The 14,931-nt window shown below is 32.6% G+C and overlaps 1 protein-coding gene across 1 annotated transcript in view; it reads right to left on the bottom strand.

Moving 5' to 3' along the window:
• Positions 1-14,931, bottom strand: part of LOC129218177 (teneurin-m-like) — a 116,889-nt gene that overhangs the window by 10,210 nt on the left and 91,748 nt on the right. The window contains exons 10-11 of the mRNA XM_054852395.1: positions 14,538-14,812; positions 10,042-10,344 (exon numbers count right to left, since the gene is read on the bottom strand). Coding sequence (XP_054708370.1) covers positions 10,042-10,344; positions 14,538-14,812 — 578 coding nt within the window. The remainder of the gene's footprint in view (positions 1-10,041; positions 10,345-14,537; positions 14,813-14,931) is intronic.

Genomic DNA, 14,931 nt, shown 5'->3' on the forward strand with positions numbered 1-14,931 from the left:
ATTATAATAACTCTCGTTTTCCTTCCTGTTTAATTAAAAAAACACATTAAAATAAGATTGTTTGGATTTCTTTGAACCTACAGAGAGTTGGAAACAGAGTTGAAAAAAAAAATGCTTTTAATGATTTTAACTAAAGCTTAATTGGAATCTGATGACTTTGTATTAAATTAATGCTTAATAGTATGTGTAAAGTCTTGATGCTTTAGTTTCACGTAATCAACCTTAACGCGTTTGAAACTGATGTCAGAGTACTACTAAAACATCAACTGGGCATCTCTTTAATTTTTTAGGAAGCCCGTGCAACGCCCGGCACGCAGCTAGTCCATACTATTAAAATCTGTTCTTCCATATCCTCAGATCCTGAAGATCGATCGTCTCGAGAATCGCTGGGAATCGAGCGTCGAACGAGATGCCGATCAATTCGAAATTTTCCAAAGAAAACAATAGGACCAATCTCGTAGTTGTACGACTTTAATTAGCAGAGACATTAATTTAAACTTTAATTAACATTACGTTATTCAAGAATTTTTATTTCTTTCCTGTTGCCATTTTGCATATGGGTGAGCAAATAAAATTCTAAAAATTGTTTTAAAAGAGATTTTTTTGGCTGCTGTCCAAATCTTAAACCAACGTTTGGATCTAGAATTTTATTTTAAATTAGTTTAATTTCTTTTTCCATTCTGATATATAAATCCTAAAACTACTCCTGAAAGCAAAAAAAATATTGTAAAAATTACCTTCGTTTCTCTTTTATTCTAAGCAATGATTTCTATTTCTTTCTGTTGCCATTTTACATTTGCGTTAATAAATAACATTTTAGCAATTGTTTCAGTGGGACTGACGTAATCAAAACAACCAACAGTTTAATTGGTTGCTGTATTCGCACATAACCTTATTTATCTTCTGCCCTTTTTTATTTTCTACAGCCTACGTTTTTAACTCTTTTCAGCACATGAAAGTTATTTCTTCAGTTATGTTTATTTATTGTAGTGTAAGTTTATCATTACCAGTCTCATATTTTGGTAAATTTAGGATGTGCGACGAATTATGTTTATTTTCTTGGACTTTTTCCCTTCACATGGGTGAGTTTTCGAATTATAGTATAATCGTTTTCCTCCCAGTTTTTACTTTTTAAATGCATTTTATGCAGTGAAAAGAACATGTTAAATTAAGATTGTTTGGATTTCTTTAAATGAAACAAAGTTGAACAAAAAAATTTTCTTTTAATGATTTTAACTAAAGCTTAGTTGGAATCTGATGACTTGGTATTAAATTAATGCATATTGGTATTTTTAAGTCTTGATGCACTAGTTTCACGTAATCAACCAAGCAATACCTGTCATTTTATGTAAAAAGCTGATTGTTATTGTACATAAATAATTCAGATATTGTATATCAGATGTAATTCAGTTTAACGTTAGCACAGATTATAGTTGATAATGCAAATATTTTCATCTTTTGTGCTAATTGAAAATACCCATAACTTGTATATTTCATAACTATTATTAGCATTAACTCGTTATTCATGAATGGGTAAATCAATTTAAAAAAAATTTCAGCTATTATTTTAACAATTTATGGATCATCAACAGATTGGAAAAATAGATTTTTTATATGGGTCAAAAAATTAGAATAGTCTATTCATTCAATGTGAATTTTAAAAAGTACCGAAAATATTTGCATACCTGTTACCCCTATAGTTTGTCACAAGTATGGAGCTTTGCGCCCGGATAATTTTACGCTCTTTTAAACGCCTTATTGCTCAAATTGGGTCGCCAAGGTGATAAATAGGAAAAAAAAACGGAGTTACATATTGTATCATAGAAAAAAAACTAACCAACTCAATTCAAATGAACGTTTTATAATCTATGGTATGTAAGGTTTTAAAGGAATATAGAAGGACTGACCAACTAAAAAGTAACCAAAGTAAACAAGGTAGAAAAATTGTAACACCTGGCAGATATAAATACATATTAAAGTAAATTTTCCAAGATAATCGTTGAAACATGCTTCTTACGTCCAAAAGTGTTGGAAATAATGTATAGTTATCTTATCCACGCCAACTACACTTGGACGTATGCATAAACTGCAGTTTTAACTGCGGATCTACGAAGTAAGACCAAAGATAAACATGAAGCAGAAACGTGCTCGAATCTCCTGAAGCAAAGAGAAGCTGAAAAAGGGACAACAAGGTTGGAAAAGCATTATATTTAGTGATGAATCTTTTTTTGAAATATCTGTGAACAAAAAAAAAAGTGTTTGGGTTTGATGTTTAAAAAGAAAAGCGTATATGAAATCTTGTGTAAGACGTTCACTCCACTTAGACACACCCTTCTTGATTTGTGGGAGCATGAGGGCTGCTGGAAATGGGAAGTTATATATATCTTAAAATAAAACAATGCGTGACTTCCACTGTTTATCAATAATACTGCATGATACTTTCTCTGAGGCACAGCAGTTACACATTTAGTGGCATATTTTATCTTTGAGTAAGATTTTACTCCGTGTTACGGCTCTAAATAGACTCATAGACTTCAAACAGAAAGAGGAATTTTTGTATTAAACTGATCAAGAAACTCTACCACTCTCGATACGATCAAGAATTTGTGGTAAAGTCAAATCTGAAGAAAGCGGTTCAAGACCTGGTGCCCGCCAACACAATTGAGCTCGTTGCCGCATTGAAGAGGGTATGGAAACAGTGTCAGAAACGATTAATGTAAACAGGTGGTAGAATCCGTGCGAGAAAGGATTAAAGCATTGAATCCAGCAAAAAATGACGCATTCTAGCACTGATATTGTTTCTTTTTAAAGTGTTTGTTCCCCCTTTAATTTGAATATTCTAATTTTTTGACTCAACGTAAATCTTCATCACTATAAACTTTTGGATTCTTCTGTCTAAGATTATTTTTGATTGAGTATATTTGAAATGAAATGCACACTTTAAGGTCTAAGAAATGTGGCACGTTCATTTAAAAACCTAATTTGCACTTATATTTTGTAAGAATAAACTTGTTTCCGAAACGTGGGAAGTATTCTATTATTTTGAATTTGGGCTGTAATAGCTACAGAAAGAATGCTTATGTGTGCGTGCGGGGGAGGGGGGGGGGGATCCTGAGACAGATTATACTATTAAAATTTTTAGAGGAATTACTTTAGAAGAATGTTAGTCTTTTTATTAATGGCTCGCAATTCTTGGGGGAAAATGCGGGTTTGGTAAGATTGAGGGGTGCTATCGCAGTTGGGGGGAATGGGTTCTCCTAGTTACATCATTTGCATACCAAGATCTGCAACAGGGAAACGCCATCGGACATCTTGAATAGTAAATATTACATTGATTTATTCGAACAATAATAGCTAAAGCAGGCGTGCCCATTTGGGGAGGGGGGGGGGTCATGATGCTGAGTATATCTTTAAAATTATCAGAGAAGTTATTTTGAAAGGAGTTTAGTCTTTTCAATAGAACATTGCGTTTTACGGGAAGCGCGATAAAATTGAAGGTGCCACCGCAGTTGGGAGGGGGGGGGGGAGCAATTATAGCTGTAATATCTGCTTATTAACATCTACCATAGAGAAAAGCCATCGAACTTCTTGAAAGGTAATTATTTCAGCAATTTATGCGAATAATATTAGCAAAAGCAGGGGCCCTTGTACAGAGGGGGGGGGGGGGAGGGGGATCTTGAAGCAGACAATGCCATTGAAATTTTTAGAGAAGTTTTTTATAAGGATTTTAATCTCTGTAATAGATGGTGGCGTTCTTTTTGTTTGGGGAGGGGATGATAAAATTGAGGGGACCACCGCACTTGGGAGGGAAATAGGCACCCCTATTTACATCATATACATTATAAGATCTGAAATACAGAAAAGTTATCGAACATTTTGATAAACAAATATTCCAGCAATTTAGTCGAATAATAATAGCTAGAACAGGGTACCCATTTGGGGGGGGGGGGTGTCTTGAAGTTGACTATACCATTGAAATTATGAGAAAACTTATATTAAAAGGGTTTTAGCCTCTTAAATATTCCTGTTTTTTTTTGGGAAGGATGTTCGGTAAAATTGAAACTGACGGGGGGGGGGGCATCGTACTTATTGAGGGTTGGCAGCCCTAGCATAATTATCTATATATTTAGATCAGCAATAGAAAAAAGCCTACGGAAATCTTCAAAATTTAATATTAAAGCAATTTATTCTAATAGTAGCTAAAGCTAGGGTACCCATTTGAAGGGGGGAGGGTGCATGAGGCTGACTATATCACTGAAATCATCAGAGAAGTTATTTTTAAAGGATTTTAGACTCTTCGATTCAATAGAGGAGCCCGTTTTTTTTTTTTTGGGGGGGGGGAGATTCTCGGTAAAATTGAATGGTTTCGTCGCAGTTGGGGGGATGGGCTTACCTATTTATATTATTTGTATATGGAGATCTTCAATGCAGAAAAGCCATCGGATATTTTGAAAGGACTTTAATGTAGTTTATCTCAATAACAAATGCTAAAGCAGGGATGCCCGTGGAGCGGGACGGGGGGGGGGGATGAGTCAGACTATATAGCTGAAATTATCAGAGATGTTATTTTAAAAGGATTTTAGTCTGTTTAATAGAGGATCCTAATTTTTTTGGGGAGGGGGGGGGCAAAATTGAAGGGAGCAACGCACTTGGGGATAATTGGCCCCCCAGCTATATCATCTACATATTAAGGTCTGCAATAGATAAAAGTCAAAGTAAATCTTGATCAGTAAATATTTCAGCAATTTGTTCTAACACTAACAGTTGAAGTAAGGGCGCCCACGCGTGGGAAGGGGGGAGGTCATGAGACAGGCTTCACCACTGAAATTTTTAATGAAGTTATTTGAAACGGATTTTGGTCTCTTTATCAAGAGTTCGCGTTTTTTTCGGGGGGGGGGGTAGTTAAAATTGAATCGGTTATCTTTTTTTGAGGGGGGAGACTTAAACCTACTCAAATCGACTGAAACAGACCGCATTATCGGGGAATCGCATTATAAGAGGGGGAGGGGGGGAGGTGCCGTGTAAACTTTGGATTTATGGTACCACCCTCCACTCATATTTAATCATCTGCACATTAAAATTTTCATCTTTTACATCATTTGCAAAAACCATACAAGTTCAGAAATGCAAGCTCATTTTCGGTTTTCTACAAAAATCGATGTTTCCCAGAAAACCGGAAATCCCAATAAATGCTACCCTAATTCCGCTACCTATGTTCAATATGTCTTATCAAATAAAGTATCGGATTTTGAACGAACAAGATATAACTCCGCTAGTTCCGATACCATTTCGAAAGAAAACGTAATCGATATTTCCTTGAAAGCAAACTGACAATCGTCGAAATCGAAAGACATGCAAACACGGCTTTACTTCTCGAACCCCGTAACTAGCGATCCTTCCCGTAACTAACCTACAATGTCACAAGTTCGCAGATGTACATAATTATTCATCTAACCCAACGAGCGTCTATTTTGGATTCTATCAGAGTACAGTCGGATCCCGCTACAACGCGATCCGACTTGTTTTTCATGAGTAATGAATTTTTTATTGCTGACGCAAATTACTCGTTTGCAACATGAAATTTTTTGGAAAGGAGCAGCGGAGCATTAGAATGGGCTTCGTTGACACAAAATAGTCGTTTCGTGAATAGACTTTCATCCCTTTACCCTTTAGCATCACTATTTAACAGCGGAAGTTCACACATTGTATTATTCTAAACAACGCTTTGCTTTAGTTTATACAAATTACCGCTCCGATTCTGAACGTTTTTTTTTCCTTCTTATGAATGTTGATAAAACAGGAAAATTCCCAAACAAGGATTTTCATCTCAAGTGAGCAAAAGTGGAAAGAAAAACAGAAAGTTTCTGACAATGCAAGAAAAGGTAAAGATTCTCGATGCTTAAACAATTATAAAGTGCCTCGAAGGTAGCACGACAATCAGGTATGAGTTAATCTTCGATACATAAAATTAAAGTTCAAGAAAAGGAAATCCGCAAAAGTTCAGAAATTAGTTTTAATAATGAAGCTCGCATAGTAGTGTCTGAGCAAAATACAAACATCATGAAAATGGAAGCCAAGCTAGAAATATTGGTGTTCCCACACTGCATAAACTTCATTAATTTTAAAATTATAATTACGATGTCAACTGTTCAGTGCTATTATAAAGCAGTAATGTTCTTTCTGTAAGTACCCTACTGTTAATGTACCTGTATCTTATTGATCATTGATTTTCTGCTTCATAACAAATTGTAACGTTTTTTTCTAAAATACAGTAAAAAGTCAGTTCTTTATAAAACATACGATAATATATAACTGAGAAATGGTTTGAAACAATTTGACGGGCGTTAACACATGGTCTGAATTAATTGGTTATGCTTATAAAAAAATTCTAAACATACCTAGTTCCACAACGCGAAATTCCGACTTACGCGAGGGGTCTTGGAACGCATCCCTCGACTGTATCTGCATGCAACGAGTGAATTCTCTTGCGGCAATTCTGTTGGCTTTAACACGGCGTGGTGCTGCTTTCCAGATCTACAAAACGCTCGTAACACCAAAATTGGCGAGCTACAATTTTTTTTGTTCTGCAAAGCACGAAAATACTCGAAAATTTTGCTCGTGATCAGGTCAACGAAAAAAGGGATGAAAATCCGTAAAACTTCTAAGAAATCTGGAGGAATTGGCATGCATGATCCACTCATTACGCACAAAGAATTATGAATGAATCTGTATTTTTAAGTCGTTATTTCAATTAATTCTTAATTAAGTCCGGTTCTTCGATATATCAGTCAGATTGAAATCTGAATATTGTTATTGCGGTAATAAATATATATCGATATATTACGATATATCGCCCAGCCCTATTATCAACTGATACCTTAAACTTCACATTAAAGCTGACAACCACATTACCTGAACTTATCTTCTTCATTATTCGTCAACTAATACTCATAAATGGGTCTAGGTAAATAACTAAAAGAAAAATAAAATAAATTTAAAATGAAAAAGTTTTTCGAACATGCATGAGACTAAAAAAGCAGTCGAAAACTTTGTACTATGGAATGAGTAAAACGACAACAACGTGTGTTTCGGGGCTGTTAAATGCAAGCCCCTTCATCAGTGCATAAAAGAAGAACGAAAAGTCCACACAATGTAGACCGAACGACAAATGAACAAAAATGGAAGGAAGCAAAGTTAATAGACATGGAAACCGGAAACACATGCGTCACGGAACAGCAACGACACCTATAGTGCGGAAAAACGTCACAAAGAGAAAAAGTTTTAAAGATAAGATTTCCAAACACCAGGGAAAGGGGGAGTACTCGACAAATCTTTTACTATTGAAGCAGAATTTTTCCAATTGTAATAGGATTCCCAGAAATCTAAAACATAAATCGAAGAACACCCATGAATAACCTTGGCATAAGAAAAACCGAAAATATGATTGAAAGACCAACAGTGTTGTGCAATCGAGGAACGTTTTAAATCTTGCTTCTTGACATAATTTTCATGTTTCTTAATACGAAATTTAAGAGAACGTCGGGTCTGTCCAATGTATGTCATTTGACACTGACAAGAAATACTATAAATGCCTCATCGGTCAAAGTCCGGAACCGGGTGTTTTAGTTGCGAAAATTTAAGTTTGTTGATAGGGGAAAATGCAACCGAAAAATTAAACTTTTTTAAAATTCTTGTGATTTGAAGACTGATTCTTGGAAAAAGGGTTAAACAACCAAATTAGAATAATTCATCTTAGCCAGTGCTTGGTTTTTATTAGTTAAATTGATAAGTTTCCTGTGTAAGGTGTCAATGATGCCAATTGTAAACCCCCGATCCAATGCAACACTTTTAATAATTCAATTCTGCAGCGAGTAAATTGGAATTAGAACAAATCGTTTTTATCAATACTGTTTTCCGTAAACCCTTTGCTGTCACTCTTCCCCCACATAAATTATCTGTTCATCCCCCTCAACAAAAATTAGCGGCATTCAGAACTTTTGTTTTCCGGGCTTTAACGATTTGTTCTAATTCCAAATTACTCGTTGTTGTCGTTTTAGTCATTCATGAGACTGTTTATAAGAAAAGGTAAGTTTTACTTATTTAATAATTTTCTAAAAATTTAAAAGAATGGCGCTTAAATCTGGTGGATACTTTTGATAGTCAAAACTTAACGGTTGAAATTACTTTCGGTGAGGGTTATATAAATTGAACTTTGCCTAAAAAAGGACGAGTTAGAAAACGGAAGACTCCAGTTTATAAAAATATGGCTACAGAGATAATTCAAGACGGAAAAAAAATATTTCTTTACCTTGTTTTGTCAAAAGAACATAAATTACAATACTGAAACAAAATCTTCATGTTACCCAGTTTTTGATATTTTTAAACATATAGTGACATATATTTATAGCATAATATACGTATTTTGAATTTTTCCTAGGAAAAAATACCTTGCTATAGTAAGAAAAGCAATTGGAAGTAACATATCGCTTATTTTATAAATTGCAGTACGTTTTTAAATAATACTAAAACGAAGAATATTTCTTATCGTCTTTACTTGTGTTTAAACTGCTCTTAAATATTATGTTAGTTTTGAAACAAAATCTATCATGTTACCCAGTTTTTGATATTTTTAAACATATAGTGACATATATTTATAGCATAATATACGTATTTTGAATTTTTCCTAGGAAAAAATACCTTGCTATAGTAAGAAAAGCAATTGGAAGTAACATATCGCTTATTTTATAAATTGCAGTACGTTTTTAAATAATACTAAAACGAAGAATATTTCTTATCGTCTTTACTTGTGTTTAAACTGCTCTTAAATATTATGTTAGTTTTGAAGCAAAAAAAAAAAAAAAAAACACACACACACACACACACAAAACGACATTACAAACATATTTTTTTCTTTATAAAAACCAGATTGCTTGCAACTAATTAACAATTCACAAATATTTTTACACACCGAAGTTTCTTTGCATAGGGGACAGTGTTGTACCTTGGGACACTGCTAATTTTTCAGAATCTATTTTTAGCTGCCATGTTTTTGTAATCACTAATAGTAACCTCTACCACTAAAAGGCGTCATAGTAAAAATCAGCATCAAATGAGTAAAAAAATTTGTGAGAGAAAGAAAATTTCAAGACTCCAAAGTAAATATTTTCTTCATTTTTATTTGGTTTTCTGTCTTTGTGTTTGTATATTTAATCAAAAGAGTTTTACTTTGTTATAAAAGAGACGTTCTTTAAATATTTTGCTTATGAGAAGATAATGATGGTGCATCTAGATTGACCATTATTTTGGTTTTTCCTAAACCACGTGGTGATTGTACCTTGGGACAGCCAAACATTTTGTACGTTAAGACACGTTTCAAGGTATAACATATACATGGTTCTTAATTACTAACATATGTTTAGGAATATGGAACAATGTTCTAAGTATATGTAGTCTTTTAAACACATTTAATGTTAGATAATAATTCATAATTCACAATTAATTATTCATGATTTAATTCACTACCTTGAAAATATATATATATAGATTTTTTTTGTTTTCTGGTGCAAAAGTGGTTCAACTATATGGCTGTTTGAATTCTTTAGATTTTTCCATAGTATTACAGGATGTGTCCCAAGGTACAATGGGAAGTTGTTTATTGGGACAGCTTGGTACTTTAAATGGCTGGCAATATTTTATTTTCAAACTGCCTGACTTAAAAATATATATATTGTACAGAAGTATGTGGGGTATTTTAATGATTTTAAATTTAATTCAAATAATTGACATTAAAAATTAAAATATGACAAGAGTTCCAAAGGTAAAAGTCTCTCTCCTATAGGTTGCTGCTGGGTTACAAAGAATCAGAAGAAAAAGTAAGATTTGTAAGCAATTTAAAACGGTAATTCTTAATATAATCTGCTGGGTTTTTTAAAATGAATTAATGCGCATAATAATGGACCAATGAATACTCTAAAACACTCTTCCGAACTAAACAAGCAACATTTTCCCTCATAAATCAGACTGGAAGTATGTAGGTCTCACCATTGTCTTGCCATCATAGCTGAATCGCATAGCTGATCCATCTGGGTATTTGATTTCTGCAAGATGGCTCATTCGATCATATCCAAAGCTTTCAGAAAGAGATCCTTGCTGCCATCCGGATAAGCGACCTAGTCTGTCGTACATGACATTTAACGGAAGACGCGTTTCTGTCGGCAACCATTGGATTGGGCGAGTGAAGCCATCATACTGAATGACTAGAAATGGTCTTCTAGAACTGTTATAAAGTATTTCGCGGGCTGCCACCCAGTCATATTCCATAGACAAGTACTGAACATCGTTCGCCTGAAAATAAATAGTAATAGACGTCATGAATGCAAATGAAATGCTTAATTTAATGAAACAAAATAGTCCACACTCTCAATAACCTTACTAAATATTCTCATCTTTCATCATCACTTAAGCAATTGTGATAAGTTATCTTTTTTTTTTTTTGAGCCTTATTTTACCAGATAATTTTCCAAAACATAAAAATAGTTCATAAAATAGTAGGTATTGACCACAAAGCTGTTTCGTTTTTTTTTTGGTTATACTGTGCTCAAAAATTTGATGAATAATTTTGTGTTCTGCATAAATTCAAGTCGACAGTCGAAAAAGTTTCATATATGGTATTTATTAATTAGTTTTAATTTTGACTTACAGCGTTTTTACTCAACTCAACCTCATATATCTAATAGTGAAACTTCTTGACAATAGCTTTCCTGATTTACACTGAAAAACAAAAACCATCGATTGAAAACACCGCAAATTAAAAAAGCTCGGACTCGGAAAAAAATGAAATTCAAACCTGAATAAAAAAAGTACTATAGTAAAAATACTTAAAGTTATGGCCCAATTGAAACTTTTTATTTGAATGCTGTTATTACACAATGTGAGCACTGCAAAAAAAAGGGGCTGAACGAACTAACCACTACAGAAGTTAAGTCATTTAGTCATATTAATATGGAAGCATCAACCACAAAAAGTAAACAACAACTTTTATATTAAGTCCATTAAAAAAATGATTCTATAGAGCATACGAAAAAAGAATGTTAAACAGTAGCAATGTAAAATAAAGAAATAAACACTGTTCTATAAATCAAGTGCGATAAAATACATATTCGTCGAAATATATTTCATTAATCTTAGATATCAATACCGTCTGACCTGTAGAAAATGATCGATTTGGCAGAGTAACAACAGAAATGCGTTTTTGTTCTGCCTGCTGTTCAAATTTTTATATTGAAATTTATAATTATACCAAAAATCCTTTCGTAGGGTCCGAAAAATGCATTTTACAGGCTGACAAAGTAAACAGCTTCAATTTTACAGTAAAGTCAAGCCGTAGATATCCAGGAACTTGTTATCGCTTCCAAATATGGGAAGTTGTGAATAACAGAGAAGTCTAGATAAAAATGATTCCCCTCCAATGTATTAATATTTATGTTTTTTAATCACGTTGATCGAAATTAAAATGCAACCTTAGACTCAGTTTAACTGTATATATAATTATTAAGATCTTACTTTTCTAGTTTTCCGTACTCTGTTACAACGTTTTTAGTAGTTATAAAGATATGCCTGTGAAGCGATTTTCCTTCAGCTAAATGTTATCGGCAAGGTCATAAGATTGCTTCCTAAATTTAAAAAAACGCTAAATTAAAAAGAAATGGATATAATATTACGTTTGATACATTTAATTATATATGTCTTGGCTATTATTTATTTGGCTGTTCCCTTGTCCGTCGTAGATTTAAAAAGCTTATTTTTTAGGATAAGGTAGCCAACGACGGACTATTTTAATTTTTAGAGTACAAAATTATTCATATGTTTCTGCTGACCTCATTTGCAAGAAATTTTTCTGTAGAAAATATTTTCGGAAATTTTCTGAAAATCATATTAATGCTTTGATCATCTCTATAACTTCATTTTACGTAGAACATTGACTTTAAAGAGGAATTCGTTAAGTGCTGCTGCAATTTAGTATCAGTTTTTCATAACTTTTAAATATCTGAATTTAAAATAAAACAACTTGAGTATTTATTGCAAGCATAATCAAAACATATTTTACACAATCTATGCATGAGAAAACTAAGAATTTGGTAAAATACAAAAGTAAAGACGTAATTTTACTATCAGAATAAACCAAATATTTTATATCTTAAGTATTTAAAACAGAAAGAAAACACTTCCTGCTGAAAATTTATCTCATGTTTACAATGTGATTAAATGCATCAGGATCTGTCCACGGCGACTGTCGTTATAATTTGACTCAATTTTTGACTTATAAATTCAGCACTGTCTTGAAATTAAATTTTGTTTCTTCTGTAATTGATGTAAAATATCAGTGCATGGTACATCACTGCCACCACACTTGTTTTCAGGCTTGAGGATTTTTTTTTGTATGGAATTAAGGGGAATAAAAAACGTGACTGATGTTACGCAGAAGAGGCATTGAAAAAAGTGACTTGTATATAATTTGAAATTCTCTTCAAACTAATAACGTAAAATCTAAACAGATTTCTTCCCCTTAAAATAGAGATTTTAGACTTGATAAAAACACTTTGTTTTATTGAAAAAACTTAAAAACTGAAAGTAGTAAAATTATTTAAACCCCGTGACCGATGATGCAAAGATTTTGTGACTGATAACATTTTGTGACTGTACATTTAAAATACATTGCTGCAATTATAAATTATTTCTCCTTGAAAATAAAATTAGTATATGTTCTGTTTCAAATCGTTAAATTGTATTTAAAATACAAGAAAAGTACATTAATAAAGTTTTCAAAGTTATATTTTTGATGCATTTCATGAAATGAAAAGCCCTCTTGCATTTACTACATCTATTTCGCTAAATATTTTATTCCTTTCTCATGTGAATAATAAATTTCATCTACATTGACAGGTTATTTCCAATGTTTTACAGCTTGAATCTTGACAGTTACTAAATACTCCTAGTTTTCAATTTCAATGCATCTAATTTCTCGTGATACAGTTGTTTGTCATATTCTTCAAGAACCCGTTCTCCAGTTGCAGTCAGATTTTACCAAGGTTTCATTACTTAAAAGAGGATAATGCAGTTGCTAAATTTAAGCTTGGGACTTCAACACTTAAAATGTTTTCTAATCTTGTACTAGTTCTTCACCTAATTTCTCTTTTAATATTATTCTGAACTAACTTTGGTAATTATGCTAAGATATTAAAAATTATTTTATTTATTTTTTATCAACCGCTCTTTTTAGCTTCTACTTTGTTTTACCTTTTCTAATTTTCATGTTTACCTTGATTTCTTAATTTATCTCGCCTCCTTTTTTGCCTTTCTGCAACAGTCAATGCCATTTATGCAATTTGTTTGGCGCTCATTAAAGAAAAGAGAAATGTAACTGATGTTATTGTGACTGATGTTAGATATTTTAAGTAAGTTTTAAATAATTAAATTCAACTAGTTCTAAATATTTAAGGGATTAATGTTAAAGATATCATCTTAAATGAAGATAATACGACTTTTTATAAACTTGAGTTTGTTTTTGTTTAAGCAATGCACACTTTCATACAATTTTGTGACTGATGTTACATTAGTATGAGGCCTAGTTTAAAAACAACTGTTATAAGACAGTTATAATAGCTTAATGGTTTTTGTTGGTCTAATCTCTTCCTATTTAAACTAAATTTCAGTAAAAAAATAAGATTCTAGACATAAAAATTAATTTCCTAAGTGAAAAAAAAAAAGATTAACTTTTAGAACCGCTTTGAAACGACACATGGGCACTGAGTAGTGTTGTCAAAATTCACCTATAAAACTTACAAAAAATGTGTTAATAACTTTTTTCGCATAGTTTTATAAAAAAAAGTCTTTTTTACCTCATGTGAAAGAAAAAAAATACTGATACAAAGAAGTTTTTTTTTTTACTATGATGTCCCTAGTTTCATGGACGTGCCCTTTAGATGGAAATCAAAATTTAAATAATACCGCTAATATTTATTTCATACTGATTAATTCAAAACAAAAGTCTGGTACCAAAATGTTTCTGTCTTGCACCGTACTGTTGTGTTGAAATTTGTCTTAAAGAAAATATTGCGGTTCAAGTTATAATATATAAAGTGCGTTGAAATATTTAATATTTCATAAGTTTTTGCACGGACTTATAATATTAAGTACACTGTAAGGAAATTTCGAAACGTTATATATTATTTCCGGTCAATGTTCGTGATTTCTACCTATTTTCTACACGTTCTACCTGGAGTATGTGGAACTCGTTTTTAATTTGAGATCATTGACTCAATGGAACTTCTGCGAATTGCCTTGCTTTACAGTGTGTCCCAAATGAAACGCATTACTTTTCCATGAGCTCGTCTGTACATAAATTAAACGGTACGCACATAGAAACATTATTTCCTATTGTTTTTAAATGTGAACGATAACCTCTTGCATATTTGAAACCACGTGAATGTGATTGTTGAAAAATGATTTTATAAATTTTAATACACGTATCTACTCACCATCAACACTCTTTCTACAGCAGAAATACTTCTTTCTACCCGAGATCTCTCTTTTCGGTTGTATTTAACATCGTATCTCCATTCGACGGTATTAGCAGGCTCCATGCCTACGTAAGTGGTTTGTTTGACTGGCAAAGGAAACATTCCAGCCTGCACGGGTAACATTTCCTGAAGCACGTAATGTGAAGCTGGCTCCCAAACTAAACCGACATGCCATGGTGTTTCAACTTCAATAGCTCCATCCTGATGAAGTGTGGACTGAATAGCGACTCCACCTGTTGTGTGAACAAATGAAACTTCTGTTTAAGTATCATAATATATCCATAAATAAGTTAGTGATTTTGCAACGTTAATATTATTTCTTTTAAAATGAAACGTAATTTCGTTCAATTTT

Source organism: Uloborus diversus, chromosome 3 (assembly GCF_026930045.1).
Source record: "Uloborus diversus isolate 005 chromosome 3, Udiv.v.3.1, whole genome shotgun sequence".
NCBI lineage: Eukaryota > Metazoa > Arthropoda > Arachnida > Araneae > Uloboridae > Uloborus > Uloborus diversus.